The sequence below is a fragment of the Corylus avellana genome, chromosome ca4 (genome assembly GCF_901000735.1).
Source record: "Corylus avellana chromosome ca4, CavTom2PMs-1.0".
Taxonomy (NCBI): Eukaryota; Viridiplantae; Streptophyta; class Magnoliopsida; order Fagales; family Betulaceae; genus Corylus; species Corylus avellana.
In genome coordinates, this window is record NC_081544.1 from 22,439,214 (window position 1) to 22,456,595 (window position 17,382).

General features: G+C 34.3%; 2 protein-coding genes across 2 annotated transcripts; both read left to right on the plus strand.

Annotated features, from left to right (window-relative positions):
- Positions 1-9,716: 9,716 nt before the first annotated feature.
- LOC132179578 (polygalacturonase-like) lies at positions 9,717-11,181 on the plus strand. Its single transcript, XM_059592318.1, has 3 exons — positions 9,717-10,163; positions 10,331-10,620; positions 10,734-11,181. The coding sequence occupies exons 1-3, from the start codon at positions 9,717-9,719 to the stop codon at positions 11,179-11,181; spliced, it is 1,185 nt and encodes a 394-aa protein (XP_059448301.1).
- A 436-nt stretch (positions 11,182-11,617) lies between these two features.
- LOC132177509 (2-alkenal reductase (NADP(+)-dependent)-like) lies at positions 11,618-14,643 on the plus strand. The gene is made up of 5 exons (XM_059589865.1): positions 11,618-11,896; positions 12,377-12,554; positions 13,281-13,447; positions 13,647-13,729; positions 13,937-14,643. Exons 1-5 carry the CDS (start codon positions 11,642-11,644, stop codon positions 14,313-14,315), a joined length of 1,062 nt encoding a protein of 353 aa, XP_059445848.1. The 5' UTR covers positions 11,618-11,641; the 3' UTR covers positions 14,316-14,643.
- The last annotated feature ends 2,739 nt before the right edge of the window (positions 14,644-17,382 follow it).

Sequence of the window (17,382 nt, forward strand, 5' to 3'; positions counted from 1 at the left end):
TACACGTGTCAAAGCCCTTCAAAAAAGCTTGACCATTCGATCACTCCTCTTAATCGGTTGAATGGTGGTTCCGCAATGGTCGACATTGAATCCACTTTCCAGAAAACATGGACCTAAGTGGACAGCTAGGCATCAACTTTCAGCACGTGAAGATTGACTGCTGGACCGTTCCTCTTAGCCGGTCGAACGCCAATCAGCGAAGTTCACCTAACTTTGCTGGCCAGCCTAGTTCCCATGAGCCTATAAATATGGGACTTGGCCATTTGTATTTCGCAAGCAAACATCTAGAGAAGAAGCTCTACTTTGAGAGAAAAGCCTTAGTGATTAAGTTTGTTTCATTTGTGTTCTAAGAGAGATTTTGCTCATGTGCCTTAGTGCCATAACTCTCTTAGAGTAATTGCTGAATTTGTTACAACAAGTTTGTGTGTTTATTTGTAAGTCAACATTTGGTTAGTTGCAGTTTACTAGAGGTTCTAACAAGGGAAGTCGACAAAAGGGGTACCAGAGGTTCTGGGGGGACTACAGCGGTAGCTGGGCAAGATGGGTCACTTTTCTAGACGAGTTCATGTCAATTGCAAAGGTTTTTTAAGTGTGAACAACTTGGACATCGTTTGATAAATGATTTTGCCTGTTTTTGGCTCTACACTATTCATCACACTTTTTTCTTTTCTTTTAATATTTTCTTACTTTTTACATCATATCAATTATTTTTTATTATTATTCAAATAAAAAAATCACTACAAAACAAAAAATTTTCATTTTTCCATACCAAACATTCTTACTTTTTCACTTTTTTTTTAAAAAACATTCTTACTTTTTTTCACTTTAATCACTTCCTGCTATAGTATCGAACCAAAACCAAAACAAAATCGTTTATCAAACGAAGCCCTTGTGTTTCTTCCCCTTTTATAGTAAAACGATTTCCTGGGTTTGCTGCCCTGGAGTGGTTTTTCCTTGAAGAGATTCTTCTTGGTTTCCACTTCGTCACCAAAAATACTTGTGTTATATGCTTTATTGCTTTACATATTTTCAGTAATGTTTGCATGTGAATTTTAATTCAGTATTTATTTTGATAAACGCCTATTCTCCCCCCTCTAGGTGTATTTGAGAGTCTTAGTGTATTTTCACAATGCAGCTGAGTGTGACAAGTGTCAGTTCATGGGAGCAACTAAAAATTGTGTTAATTAATGGGCAAAAAAGTAAACCCAGAATCTATTATTGGCGTAGCCCACCAGAAAACGTTCTAAAGCTTGCAAAAATAAAATAAAAAAAATTGTGTAGCACTGTAGCACATGGCACAGTACTGCAAGTTTCCCGAAACAAACTCCCAAAAATAGAAGAGAGACAAGCCTATATGGGAAGAAGAAGAAGAAGCGTATATACTATATGGGAAGAAGAAGAAAATGGGTTGTCACAAAAAAAAAAAAAGAATTCAATGTAGTCACACCATAGAAGAAAAGTCAAATTTGCAAAACTGTCTATATATTATTCTTTATTCTAAAAGCTTACAAATTTTATAGACTAGGTGAACTAGCCATCACGTGACACTAAGTCACTTATTCTTGCACCACATGTCTATTCAAAGAAAAAAACACACACACACAACTTGCACACACATACTTATTAAAAGAAACATCTACATAACTTTGCACCAAAAAAAATTTCACAAACATTTATAAGATATCATGCGCATGGGTGTGCGCATTTGTATCCATGAAGGATGAAATTCCGCGTGGAGATGACAACTCAAGTGAGCCCATCAAGACAATGTAACAAACAATATGCAAGATGGTGGTTGGCCACTTTTATCTCCTTGTGGCAAACCCTTATGCATTTTTCCACATCCATAATAACTTCGGCAAGAATGGTAGGAAAATCTTTCCAAGGGATGCACATCAAGTAATTATACATATATAACACATCGGCTCATACCAGCGGGTTCTTGTAGAGATTCACATTTTTGAAATGTACGTTCATAGCAATATCGTTTGAAAAGATTGACCATTGGAAAGGATTGAAGAAGACGAATGGGGAATGGAGTTGGATAAGGAGAAGAAGGGGCAAGCACATCTGCTTGAGTTTTAAATATTGTAAGGATGCTCAACTCCATCAAAAAAATCATAGCTTTTTGCAAAGAAATTTTGGCCATTGGTTTTTTAGTACCACTTCAAAAAAAGGATTAGACCATATATATAGCATTATCATAATTGAGTGGATTGACACTATTTGAAGAAATGTAATTTAGATTGGATTTTGACATTTTCTTTAAGAAAAAATTATTTATTCCTACAAATGTTCTTATTCGAAAAAAGCTGTTTAAGAATTGTGGCTTTTGAAATATATAATATTCTAATTAACCAACTATTGGTTCAAGGTAGTGATACATTTTGGCTATAGACAAAAGGTTTTACAAGATTATTTATGAAACTCATAGAAAAAGGGCAAAAGAAGTGAAGGAGTACACACAAGATATTAAATCAAAGCATTTATTTAAATTGTAATTTGAAAGAAACTATTTGATTGAAGTGAAAGGCATGTAAGTTTCTGTAGGGGTAAAAAGGTGGGTGGTTATTTGCTAACCTCTAATCGCTTTAGAAGGTAGTTAGGAAAAACAGCTAATCGCCTAAGTGGTTACAGTTAGCGGTTTTAGGTTTTTTCAGAACGCTAACCGTACGTTAAGCGCTAACCTCCTATAAATTACATATAAAATTACATGAAATGACATCGTTTTTATGTTTAAATATATATAAAAATGTATAAAAATATAGAAATGATGTCATATGTAGTAAGGTATTATCGTATTACCATAGAAACGACGTAGTTTTGGTTTTTTCTTTTAATTTTAATTTTTTTTAAAGCATTAGCGGTTATTAGGGTTGTTGATTGTTAACTACCTATTAACCGCTTAGGCGGTTACGATTAGTAATTTTAGTCAATAACCACTAACTATAATCGCATTTTCACCCCTAAGTATATGGAATTGCAAATAATCATACCATAAAATACTATAAATAATTAAAATTACAAATGGAAGTGACTTCTCATAATGTTATATCCATAAAATACTATAAATAATTAAAATTGACTTCTCATAATGTTATATCCATAACAAAAGAAAACTCATAAGAAAAAGACAAATAATTCTTACAAATTATGTCAAGACATTTGAAACCACCAATAAAAATGAATTCAAAATATGATGTAGACCGAAAAAAAAAAAAAAAAAAAAAACTGGATATCAAAAAGAAAGTTGGTGATCAAGGCAAAATTCATTTGTTATTTACTCACATAAATTTTCGAAGCACCTTAATAACCTCTATTCATTTTAAATTCTCCATGATTACAAAATGAATTTCATAAGCTTTTATGTATAAAAGTGGAACTTTTCTTTTTTGTTTTTGTAACTGCTAATGATTCATGTCATTACCTTTTGCACAAAGATATAGATTTAGCATCAAAGAAAACAAATTGTTAATATGTTGCGTTTACTCAATTGAAAGCGAGACAAAGGCCCTTGGAGAAAACATAGAGAGAAAAAACTTGTGGGGAGGCTCCCTCCTCATTACTCCTTCCCCTACTCCCTTCTTCTTTCCTTCCTCTCCCGTGTTTTTTTTTTTTTAAGTTTTTTTTTTGGTTTTTCCAACCAGTCTAATTGCTCCGATCATCCCTTTGCTTATGCTGCGTTGCCTCCGTCCACCCTCCACCGTGTTGTGCCACTCTTTGCCTCTTCGGAATCGGTTGGACTTTGCATTTAATTTTTCAAATATAAATATAGTCTCCTCAACTAGTTTTGCTCAGCAACGCCCCGGCCCACCATGCTTCCCGGCTCCTCAGCTGCCCATCGGATCAAAACGGCTCCATCTCGTACACGACGCACCGGCCAATGTGCTTCGCTTCCCTCACGCCGACTGTTGTAGTGGTTTGCTGGCTTTTTTTGACTGTGTTTTTGTTGTTGTACGTTGTTGTTATTGTTGTTGTTGTTGTTTTTTTTTTTTTTTAATAAGGATTTGACTTCTCCTTAGATCTACTTTCATGAGTGATCTTTGGGATGAAGGTTTTTATCCTAACCTTTGGGTCGAGGAGGATTAGTTTTGATGTGAGGGTTTTACTCCCATGGCCGAAAAAATAATGGGAATATGGGCTGCCTATGTATTGGATTAAGTCTGTCTGAAACAGATTTGTTCTATAACTGAAGTTTGGACATGAGTTAGCAAATCTTGAACTCATAGATAGAACTTGAGTGTATGATTTTTATATTTGTCTCTATGACGTTGTAACCTCATAGCTTTGGGTATGATTTATTAGAGCTTTATGCTCTTGATCTATTTTCATGGAATGAATATGAAAAATTTCTTAAAAAAAATAAAATAAAATAAAGCATAAAAAAAAAAACCAATATAATTACCATGTTTAGGACATAAAAAAAAATATTATCATTAATAAATAAATAATTATTCATGATATTTGCAATTGTACCCTCAAACTTTAAAAAGTTGCAATGCTAGGTTGTCATGTTTTAAAAATTTTCAATGTCACCACTCCATTAAGATTTACTATTAAATTCTAACGAATGATGCCAAAAATTTCAAAATACTCAAATTAAAAAAAAAAAAAAATGTTAAGCTGATCGTGGGTCGTGGGTCAGGCTATTAAAATATTTAGAGATAAATGCAAAAATCAGTTATTGTGTCTGACCTAAATTACAAATCACTCCTTGCGGTATAAAAATTAATTCAAAGGTCCTTGTGGTAGGCCAAAATAACAATTTTGTCCATGTAAATCAAATTCCGTCAAACATATGACGGATTCCATTAGTGTGCCACGTCAACACCAATAAAATGATGAGATGTGCCACTCTATATATATATATATATATATATATATATATATATATATATATATATATATATATAACTAAAAACATTAAAACATAAGAAAATTAATTAATTTTTTTTTTTAAAAAAAAAACCTTTATTCATACTCAGGATAAATGCAAAATCAGTTCCCATGGTTGGCCTAAATTACAAATCACAATCTGCAATATAAAAAAAATAATTCAAAGGCCCTCAGGATAGGCAAAAATAAAAATTTAGCCAATGTAGTCAAAATCTGTTAAATCACTTGACGGATTCCATTTGTGTGTCACGTCAACACCAATAAAATGATGACACATGTGTCACTCTTAATAAAAAAATAGAGAAATGTTAAAGGTCAATAAATTCTCCATATTTGGCCTATATTCTCTTACAAATTCAATAGATTAACCATTAGATTTGTGGAGTTCACATAAGCACATCCACAAATCTAATGGTTGATTTGTAAGATGAGAGATGAGCCAAATATGAGGAAAATATTGACCCATAATATATAAAACTAAAAACTTAATTTTTTTTTAAAAAAAAATTTTTAAAAAGAAACCCCTTAGAGCACACCATTGAACTCTCTAAAGTTTTACCAAATTTTAGCTAAAAAAATATATTTTTGTTATTTTATCTAAGAGCATTCACAATGGACTCCTCAAATAAAAGTTAAATTTGTGGAGAAAAATTCATTTTATCAAATTTAGAGAGCCACTTTCAAAATGAGTCAAACATTAAACTCTTTATACATTTCTCTACTTTAGTTAAATATTATATTTTATTAGTTTTAAACCAATCAAGAGAGAGGAGGGTAAACAATAAGCTTAAAAAATTATGGGAAAAATATAAAAAAGCCCCTTAAACTACCAGTCGTTTTCGATTTAGCCCCCTAATGTTTCAAAAGTGATAAAGTAGCCTCCCAAACTACCAAACTATTGTATTTTGGCCACTCCGTTAGTCAAAACCGTCAATTTAGACGGTCGTTTTGTTGGGGGGCTACTTTACCACTTTTTGAACATTAAGGGGCTAAAATGAAAACGGCTGGTAGTTTGGGGGGCTTTTTTATATTTTTCCCAAATTTTTTTTTTATAAAAGGGCATTGTAGTAACTTACCCATAACAACACAACGTCATTTTGTAGTTTCCGTCCAAACTGACAGTTTTGACTAACGGAGTGGCCAAAATGCAATAGTTTGGTAGTTTGGGGGATACTTTAATTTATCACTTTTGGAACATTATGGGGCTAAATCGAAAACGGCTGGTAATTTGGGGGGCCTTTTTATATTTTTTCCTAAAATTATATAACTTTAGCTTTTTGGCTCTTGGAATATAGGGAGTATCTAGGACAAGAGTTAAATGTAAAGTAGAGAAGGAAGCTTGTTAAATAGATGTTTTCATGAGTTTTTTCAAATTTTTAAAGAAAAGCTAAATATATAAAGAACCCATTGTGAATGCTCTTAGACAGTCACCAATGAACTCTCTAAAGTTTAGCCAAATTTTAGCTAAAACATTTACTTTTTTTATTTTATGTAACTACTTTTTAAAGCACTAAATATCAAGCTCTCTAAATATTTCTATAGTTTAACTAAATATTATTTTTTATGAATTGTTATCAACCCTAAACAAACCACCAATGAGAAAAAATGACTTCCAAGTTCACATATGGAGAGAGAAAACAATGGAAGTAATAAAATAATGAATGGCTAAAGAATAACGATAGAAAGATTTTGACAAGAATTAATTTAGAAAAAGGATAGGGAGCTTAATAAATGGATATTTTTTAGAATATTCTCTAAATTTTGGCTAAATGTACATTTGAAAGAGCTTATTGGTGATGCTCGTGGAGCACGAAAAAAGTTTTGGCCTTTTTTCACATGACTTTTCCGGTGTTAGGTGTGGCCGGAAAAGTTCTGTGAAATGGAATGGAATTGGAATTCTCATCCGATCTCCATTGTCATTCTCCACATTTCGACTATGAAATTTTTTTTTTTTTTTAATTAAAAAAAATTCATTTTCTTATGTTCTAAAATTTTTAATTTAATATATTTATATATATATTTTTTTTTATTTAAGAGTGACATGTCTCATCATTTTATTGGTGCTGACGTAACACGCTAACGGAATCCGCAAATGTTTGACGGAATTTAATTGCAATGAATAATTGTTATTTTGGCCTACCCCGATGACCTCTGAATTATTTTTTTATACAATAATGAGTGATTTATAATTTAGGTTAGTCATAAAGACTGATTTTACGTAAAACTCTCTTTTACAGCGTCCAATAATCATCAGCTTAAAAATCCATGAGGGCTAGGAGCCTTGTTGGATTTCATATTGAACAGAGTATTTCTATTTTCACCGGTAATCATTCACTGAAGGCTGAAGCATCCGACACCTCTTTAATTCTCTCAACATCTTCCACCTTCTCACAATGCTCATCCCACAAGTGAGTGATAATATTTCTGGCATTTCTAGTTTTTAGCAACCAATGGAAGTAAGAATTGTAGCCATTGATTTCTGCCTTTTTGCTTTAGAAAAGCCTCCTCAGTATAAGCATGCCTCTCCTTAATTAAGCATACAATCGGCTCTCTCCAAAAGAAGTAAGAACTTCTTGGTGGGACATTTCTAGTCTTAGCTGAGCCTACAAAATTCTTTGATAGCTTGAGATCACAATAACAACCGACATTCAGACATTTCAACGTAGCTTTCACATATTTCAAATTCATGTACAATTGATACATTAGAACACCCTGAAACTGGTTTCTCCATCCCGCCTCCTGTACCCAATTCAATAACTTATGTTCCATCGAATTATAACTGTGTGGCTCTCAGCCGATAAGGGCTATTTTTTAGTCATGTCCGTAGAATAGTCCCAGTTGGTATTCACTACCTGCCTTTTCAAGTGTTGATTTAACGTGCGTGGTATCAGAGATTGAGATCCCGAGTTCGAACACTACTGACTCTGTCAATTCACCACCAATTTAAATTAAATATTCAATATGTTGGGAGTTGGAGGCCACACGTAAAGGGGATGTATTGATTAAATGATTTAAATTTACATATTTTTATTAGTTTAAACTTTTAGGACAAGTGGTGATTTAACACTCATTTTCATCATCCTTTATTAAATCAGAAAGAGAAAAAATCCAAGTGCCGATGGGAGTGTTGCCATATTAGCTAAATAAGATGAGATATGAGTATTTAAAATTTCTCTTTGAGAAAAATATAATTGGAGAGGTTGTTTAGGTAATTAAATGAATAATGATGCATTTTACATGAATATCATTCTCTCAACCACCTATTTTTTGAAAATCCAATAGATCTACCATTGGATTTGTGAACTCATGTGAGCCATACACAAATTTAATGGTAGATTCACCCATTCATTATATGGAGATGATTGAAAAATGGTTAAGGGAATAATTTTTAGAGAAAACTTCATTTTAAACCCCCTAAATTATTACACGTTTTGACAAGCCTTTCAAACTTCAAAACCTCTTAATTTGAACTCCTGAACTTTCAATTGCAGTCAATTTGAATCTCTCTGTTAGATTTAGCCTTAACTTCTAACGGCAATACTTTAAAAAAATCAAAATATCCTTGATTTTTGGTTTTTTTTTTTTTTAAACATTTTGGAATTAAGGATACATTTGAAATTTTATAAAAAAAAAATCATGAATATAAATGTCACTGTCTCACTTTTAACGTTTAAAATCTGATGAGGTTCAAATTGACTGTAATTAAAAGTTCAAAGGTTCAAATTGAGAGATTTTGAAATTTGAGGGATTGTCAAAACACGCAGTAATTTAGGGATCCAAAGTGAAGTTTACTCTAATTTTAATCAATTCTCATGAATAAAATAGAAGCTTAAGGAAAATGGGAGATAGAAGCTTAAAGAAGAAGATGATGGGTATGTTGAGAGAATGAAAGGAATGGGAGGAGGATCAGGTGTCGATCTTGTGTGGTTAAAGCAAAGAGAGGCGCAGAACACAGCACCTGAAAACAAGAAATGGGGGAGGATGGTTTGATTGCTTTCTCACGTTAATGCTCACTCCCTTGTTTTCTAATTTAATGTAACAAATCGTTTGGATTTCTCATATCTCAATCAACCATGTACATGCATTCGTCCTTTCCACTCCCCATGAGCTCATCTTTTTTTCCAATTTGATGATTCTCTAAGATACCCCACACCCACTTTGTCGCAGCCCATGCTTCCATGTATCCTGCAATATTTTTGACATATTTAAATGATTTTGTAGTCCATTATTTTGTCTGTTTTTCTTTATCCTTACAGCTGCTACAAAAGGAGTCTTCCCTAAAACAGTCAAATAAAAAAGAAAGCAGTCTTTCCCAGAAGCAAATGGAATTGGGCAGGTCTTAAGCATTCACTGAGTACCCTTTTCGTTTTGTTTCATTCGCTTCAAACTGCAGTAAGACAATATTTATAAATCTTTGCATAAATACAAAGAATCGAGTAGTGAAACAACATATTTTAAACAATATCCATATCCATATATGCAAGCTATCCTCTCCACGTAATTAAGGCCAGGTATTGTGGTAAACAAGATACTGAAAAAATAAATAAATAAATAAAATAGAGAAAGAGTTTAACGTAAACATATATATATATCCATTAATTCAAAGTTTGGCGCAGCTTCGCGTACTCATTTGGCATTATTAATCCATCAAAGTAATTAACCTCCTTTCAAATCCTATAAATACACCTCAAACCGTTACAACTCCACCAGCAATACAACTATACAACTCCCAAACTCCCTCTAGCTCTCTCCCTCTCTCTCTCTCTCTGTGTCTCTCACAGACAACACACAAAAACACCAACATTTCCATCAAGAACAAAATGGGAAACCAGAGGAGCCCTCTTCTTCTTGCACTTGTCTCTGTCTTCTTTTATTCCTCAGCCGTCTTAGCTGCTCCAGTACTGACATACAATGTGGTCAGTTTGGGAGCCAAAGCAGACGGAAAGACGGACTCCACCCTGGCTTTCCTTGCTGCATGGACGAAAGCTTGCGCCTCCGTAACCGCCACCACCATTTACGTGCCGGCGGGAAGATTCTATCTTCGCCAGGTGGCTTTCAACGGGCCATGCAGGTGCAAGGCGATCTTCATCCGCATTGACGGCACGCTTGTGGCCCCATCGGACTATAGGGTCCTCGGAAATGCCGGTAACTGGCTCGGCTTCAGCCACGTGAACGGGGTTACATTATCTGGTGGGATTCTTGATGGCCAAGGCACTGGTTTGTGGACTTGCAAGGCCTCCGGCAAGAGTTGCCCCAGCGGAGCAACGGTACGTTGAATGAGACATTTGCCGCCCTTTTACTTTTTCTTGCATATATTTAATTGCATAAGAGGTCCCAAAGCCTGGATCATGTTCCTTGTTAATACATATTACTTTTTTCTTTTTCTTTGTAATATAATAATGGGAGCTTTTAATTTCCTTGTGTATGCAAGCAGACACTGCAATTTTCCAACTCCAAGAACATCGTGGTGAGTGGATTGACCTCCCTAAACAGCCAAATGTTCCACATCGTGGTCAATGGCTGCAAGAACGTGAAAATGCGAGGCATCAAGGTCACCGCCAACGGCAATAGCCCAAACACTGATGGCATTCATGTGCAATTATCGTCAGGTGTCACGATCCTCAACTCCAAGATTCAGACCGGCGATGATTGCATCTCAATTGGCCCTGGTACTACCAACCTGTGGATTGAGAATATTGCTTGCGGACCTGGCCATGGAATTAGGTAAAACATCGCATCACATGCACATCATATACTATACTCATATATAATGTTATTTAGTAGATTATTATGCAATTATCATATAATTGAAAGAGTGTGGTAATTGGGTGTTGCAGCATTGGGAGTCTAGGCAAGGACTTAAAAGAGGCTGGAGTGCAGAATGTGACAGTGAAAACAGCTACTTTCACTAATACTCAAAACGGAGTGAGGATTAAGTCTTGGGGAAGGGCAAGCAATGGTTTTGCTAGGAATATTCTTTTCCAAAATGCATTTATGGTGAATGTCCAAAATCCCGTTGTAATTGATCAAAATTATTGCCCTGGCAACAAAGGTTGCCCTGGACAAGTTTCAGGTGTAAAAATTAGTGACGTGACATACCAAGATATCCATGGATCATCTGCGACTGAAGTTGCTGTGAAATTTGATTGCAGTGCAGGAAACCCCTGCAACAGAATAAAGTTAGAGAATGTAAAGTTAACTTATCAGAATCAAGCAGCTGAATCCTCCTGTAGCCATGCAGTCGGAACATCTTCTGGTTTAGTCCAACCCACAAGTTGCTTCTAGTGGGGGAAAGATATAGATTCATATCTTAAAATTAATTAAGCATAGAAAATGAGTGTCTATAGTTTTGTCCTAACATTTCTAGGACAAAAATGATACTCTAATAGCATGAAGATTAGTGTGGTAGTCATTGAAGAAGGTCTATTGCTTGAGTCTGTGGCGTTGATAGCCCCTTGGGCTTTCTTGTAGCCTGGCCTTGCAATCAGCATATGTACTCGTTTGAGATTTGCGGGATTTTGAGAGTTTGATTCACGTGTGGAATTTATATATATTTGATTAAGTATGATTTCATTGTCACATCAAATTAATAAAATGAACCAAATCCTTGGATTTTATAAATCATGGCACACGTGTCATATCCTCAGCCACACACTACACACTACATAAATCCAGAACTGATATAACCGCAAACAGACAGAAACCCGCAGGAATTAAAGGTCTGAGACAGAGAGAGAGAGTAACAATGGCGAGTGGTGTTGGTGGCGGATCAGATGAGGAAACTGTGAGGAACAAGCAGGTGATCTTCAGGGACTACGTGTCTGGTTTTCCGAAAGAGTCGGACATGGACGTGACGACTACAACGGTGAAGCTGAAGCTTCCGGAGGGGTCCAATGGGATATTGGTGAAGAACCTTTACTTGTCATGCGATCCCTACATGCGTATTCGGATGAAAAGAATTGAGGGTCCTAACCTTTTTTCGTCCTTCACACCTGCCTCTGTAAGCTTAACTCTCTCCTCTCTCTCTCCCTCTCTCTCTCTCTCTCTCTTGCCTGAGCTTGCTTGGTTTTATTTTTGATAATGCATGGTGGGTAAATATTGAGTGGTTTGTAAATTAATTTTCCAGTTGTAAGCATTGGTCAATTAAGAAAAACAACAATGAGAGATATAGAGAGGACAAAACAACATGCTTGATAACTCCCAAGGGTTCCACCCCTTCTCTCAATAACATTCTTGTTAAATTACTACTTATTTTAAAATTTTAAGAAATTTTAAGCTGATCGAAAGAACTGAATTCAATAATTTAATTAATATTTTAACAGAAAGTAGCAATTAAATCAAAGTCAATATTCATATCTTCTAATTAAACCTCTTTTGTTGGAAAAATATATTAATTGTGTCGAAATATTTGTGAAATAAGTGAACTTGTACCGTGTTCTAAGCTTTCAATTATGGATTTTTGTGTTGATCATAAATGTAGCCATTAAGTGGGTTCGGAGTGGCCAAAGTTGTGGATTCCGGGCACCCAGAGTACAAGGCAGGGGACTTGATTTGGGGCACAACCAGATGGGAGGAGTACAGTCTCATCACGGAAATGGATGGTCTCTTTAAAATCCAGCACATTGATGTGCCCCTTTCCTACTATACAGGAATTCTTGGTAAGTTGTCTACTCTTTCAATTATTTCTAGATTGATGAATTGGGTGAGTAATGCTACAAATCCCTCTTATATTTCTCTTTAGTCCTTTCAAGAATAATGTGTCTATTTAAATTTCTATTGAGCTTGTGATTGATCATTATTGGATTTTGATTAAATTGTAATTTTAATAGTCATATTCTTGGAGGACTCAAAAGGGACTCAAAAGGGATTTCTAGAATTACTCTGAATTGGGTGTTAAATTACAACGAATGTTGCTGATCTATTTATGTATATGCTCTGGAAATACATTTTCTCTTTTTCAAATTTAGAACTAGGGTCAGGCCCCAAAAAAAAAAAAAAACAACAAAGGAGCTGGCTGAGTTGTTTGCTTGAATGCATTTGATAAATACAATTCATGATAATAGTCTGGATCAGATATGTTGTATAATATGTTTTGGTTAGAATATGTGGGCTTACATAGATGGGGAGAAAACTGAAGTTTTTAAACTATGTTGGCTAGGTTTAAAATAGTTTGCCATAGTCTCGGTCGAACGAGTGCACTGGTTTGGTCGATCGGGCTAAGACTGAGTCATATCTGTCAAAATTTTCAAACTTCTATTGATATCCCATTTTGACTGTAGTGAACATTAAAATTGAAAAAAAATAGGTGAATTTCGTATGTTGCTTTACCTTTCCATCATACACAATCCTGACTCTAATTGCTGTGCATTTGGCTTTTATTCAAGGTATGCCTGGTTTGACTGCTTTTGCCGGATTCCATGAAGTTTGTTCTCCTAAGAAAGGAGAATATGTCTTCATTTCTGCGGCAGCTGGTGCAGTTGGTCAGCTTGTTGGGCAATTCGCAAAGTTGATGGGTTGTTATGTTGTTGGAAGTGCTGGTAGTAAAGAAAAGGTGTGTTGTCTCTTTTGGCATACTTCATGGTTTAAGCCCTCTCTTCTTTATTTAACGGCCAAATTTTCTCTTCCCATGGGATGGCTGTATGGTTTGTACACAGCCATCAAAAGGTTTTGATCTAGTACTCAGATCAGTCAACACTCTACAAGAAATTTGTATCTTTTTTATTCTCATTGTTTTCTTTGACATTAAGCAGGTAGATCTACTAAAGAACAAGTTTGGGTTTGATGAGGCTTTCAATTATAAGGAGGAAAATGACTTGAATGCTGCTTTGAAAAGGTCAGTATATCTACTTATTGCATGAAACACTTTTTTTTTTACTTTGAAGCTTTGAGGAACCTCTGTACTGTTGGACATCAGATGGAGATAATGTTCTTCCAGTTCTGTTTCATGTATCATCTATGTATAATGTATGCATGTATATTCATCATGAAGGAGACTGTAGGAGACCATACATGACATGTCTTGATCATCATAAATAACCAGGTACTTCCCTGAGGGCATTGACATCTACTTTGAGAATGTTGGGGGGAAAACGCTTGATGCAGTGATTCTTAACATGAGAGCCCATGGCAGAATTGCTGTATGTGGAATGATCTCACAATACAATCTTGAGCAGCCCGAAGGTGTTCAGAATTTGATGCTGCTTGTCTATAAGAGGATTCGCATGGAAGGATTTGTTGTCTTCGATTACTATAATATCTATTCCAAGTTCTTGGACGTAGTGCTGCCTTACATCAGAGAAGGGAAGATAGTTTATGTAGAGGACATAGCTGAAGGTCTTGAGAGCGGCCCGGCAGCGCTTGTTGGACTTTATAGCGGCCGCAATGTCGGAAAACAAGTTGTTGCAATTGCTCATGATTGAGATCATGTCAAATGCTTTTATGCCGTGTGGTCCTCCTTGTTATGCTATTAAGAAGACAATCGTAAGAAAAAAAAATTGTTGAGAAAATTTTATAAGAGAAATGATTGGTGTAAATAATTTGCCAATATTTCTCTCATACTCTCTCATATTTATCCCATATTCTCATTTTATAAAGGCCATAGGTAGGGGTGGGTCAATTGTATTTTTACCGCTTGGACGATGTGGCACTTTACTTATGTGCCAAATATGTTGATGTGGCATTGTGAAATGCTTTTATGTATGATGGTCCTCCTAGTTGTTGCAATTGCTTTGTACGGTCATTTGAGATGAACATGTCACTTATTTGACTAATTTCTTACTCTTCCGTAATTTTTTTAGTACTGTTTTAGTTTGTTTTGGGTATGTTGTTGGAGAGCCCACCTCTCTTTCGATTTTAGGATCACTCATTCTCTCTTCATTTTAGATTAGGAATGAGAATGATCAACTTTTATAACCCTTTTTATTATTCAATAAAAAAAAATAAAAAAAATCAGAAGTAAACAATTTTATAGACAGGGCCAACTAGACCGCTAGGCGAGCGAGGAACTCGCCTAGGGCCCTCGGATTAATAAGGCCCCCAAAAAAAAAAGAATTTGCCCAAAAAAATTTTTTGATAATTTTTTTTTTTTTTAAAAAAAATTTAATGCCCATTTATTTATTTTTAAATTAGGCCTAGAATTTTTTTTTTTTCATAAAAACTTAAGGCCTCTAATCATGATAAATAAGTAATTTAAAAAATGCTTCAATTTAATAAGGCCCCAATATAATAAGCCCACGGTAAAATAAGACCAATTAACCCAGAAAAACAAATATTCTTATACTTAAAAAGAGCTTATCTACCTATGTATCCGAAATTATTTGATATTGAAAGATCATTTTAACCATACATAACCATCTACTTTCTTTCATTTCTTTTTCTTTCTCTCTTTTCTTCTCCACTATTGACAGCCTCCCCTCTTATCTTCTTTTTTCTCTTTCCTTAGTTTCACTCAAAACAGAACGTGATGGAGAGAGATGAAGAGAGAGAGGGGTTGGGCGAGAGAGAGAGAAACAAGTATATCAATGAGGTAAGGATTTATTAAAAAAAAATTATTTTTTTTTTTTTTTTGTAATGTTTATTTCTGTGCTTGATTTTTCTTGTGGGTTTTGTATTGGTTTTTGTCAATTTTTTTTCTGGTGGGTTTTGTTTGAAACATGTGTATCAAAGAGGTAAGAATTCATAAAAGAAAAAATAAAAAAATTGGTTTTTTTTTTTTTTAGTAATGTTTATTTTTGTGCTTAATTTTTCTGGTGCATTTTGTATTGGTTTTAGACAAATTTTTTAGTGGGTTTTGTTTGAAACAAAAGTGTATCAAAGAATTAAGTGAGGAAGTTACTGCTACGGTATATATATATATATATGTATATATATATATATATATAATTTCATGGGTTCTTGATAATATTTTTGGTTGGTGATTTTTTTTTTTGCTTAGTTTGTGTGCATTAGTTTTAGAACATATGCTTTAGCGAGATTTGGTGTGGCCTTTGGATTGATTCATCAAAAAAATTTTGATTTTTTTATTGTTGTGTTTTATTTTGTAAGAATTAATAAAATGAGAACTCTAAACATAATAATAATATTAAAATAAACATTATTTAATTAATATATAAATATATTTTTTTTAAAATAAGGCTCCATTTAAAAGTTCCACCTAAAGCACCCGGTAAACATTGTGCACCGTGTTTATAGAGGGATTTTTTTTTTTTTTTTGGTTAAAAAAAAAGAGAAAAAAAGAAAAAGAAAAAAGAAAACTCACCTACTTAAATGGATAACAATTTTATAGAGGGCATGGGTAGGGGTAGGTCTTTTGTTGTTTTAAGCGGGGTGATTTTGTATTTTTATTACTTTGATCATATGGCACTTTACTTATGTGGCAAATATGTTGATGCGGGGTTGATACTCTGCATGGCATATCAAATGTGATATATAAAAAAAATATTTACTTTTTTTTTTTAACATGTCCGCACAAGAGGGGGAGGAAGATTCGAACTAGTGACCTCTACTTCATTAAGTGTGGTCCCAGCCGATTGAGTTTCCTCTTAGGGACGGTAATGTGATATAGTGACTTATTTAAAATTTGGGCAAAATAAGGAGTTCGAATGTTGAAATTGAAAATCTAAGAATTAAATCAAATTCGAACAAAACCAATGAGCAATATATGATTTTTCTCTTAAATTTACTTATGATCCTATTAAAAAAGAGAATTTTATGTGTTGAGGCATTCAACTCATAGAATTTTGTTTTCGAGGCCAAAAACCAAGAATTTCACAAATAGTAACAAGAATTTTCAAGTAGATCGTCACTGCTAAGTGCTGACAATGTCAACAGCCTAAACATCAATGACATTCACCTGCAGTTATCTTCAGGTGTCACGATCCTAAACTTCATTGAACCAGGGATGACTGCATCTCAATTGGCCCCGCTACCACCAACTTGGGGATTGAGAACATTGAATCTGGAATGTAACGTTTAGCACTACAAAAAAATGCCAAAATAGTGATATGTGGAATGTGACGTTTTTAGCCCAAAAAACGTTAGTATTGATGTAGTGACGTTTACATAGCGACATTTTCAAAATGCCTTTACATATAGTGATTGGAGTTAAAATTGAAGACATTTGAATAGTAAAAATGTCACTACAATGTGACATTTAAGCCCAAATGTCACATTTTGGAAGGCGATGTGTAAATAGTACACCTCACCTTTTAGAAGGTGACGTTGACACTATACGCACATTGCCTTTTAGAAGGCGACATGTAAACGGTGCGTGTCACCTTTTTGAAAGGTTACACTTTGCATTGTTCAAATATTGCTATTCTTTAAAAAAATTAATATATATATATATATATATATAACAAAAAATTCAAATTATTTTTTTAATAAAATAAAACAAATATTGTTCACCTATTACTTTTTTTTTTTTTTTTTTGACATGTTTATATAAGGGGGGAGTTGGGATTCGATCTAGTGACCTCCGCTTCATGA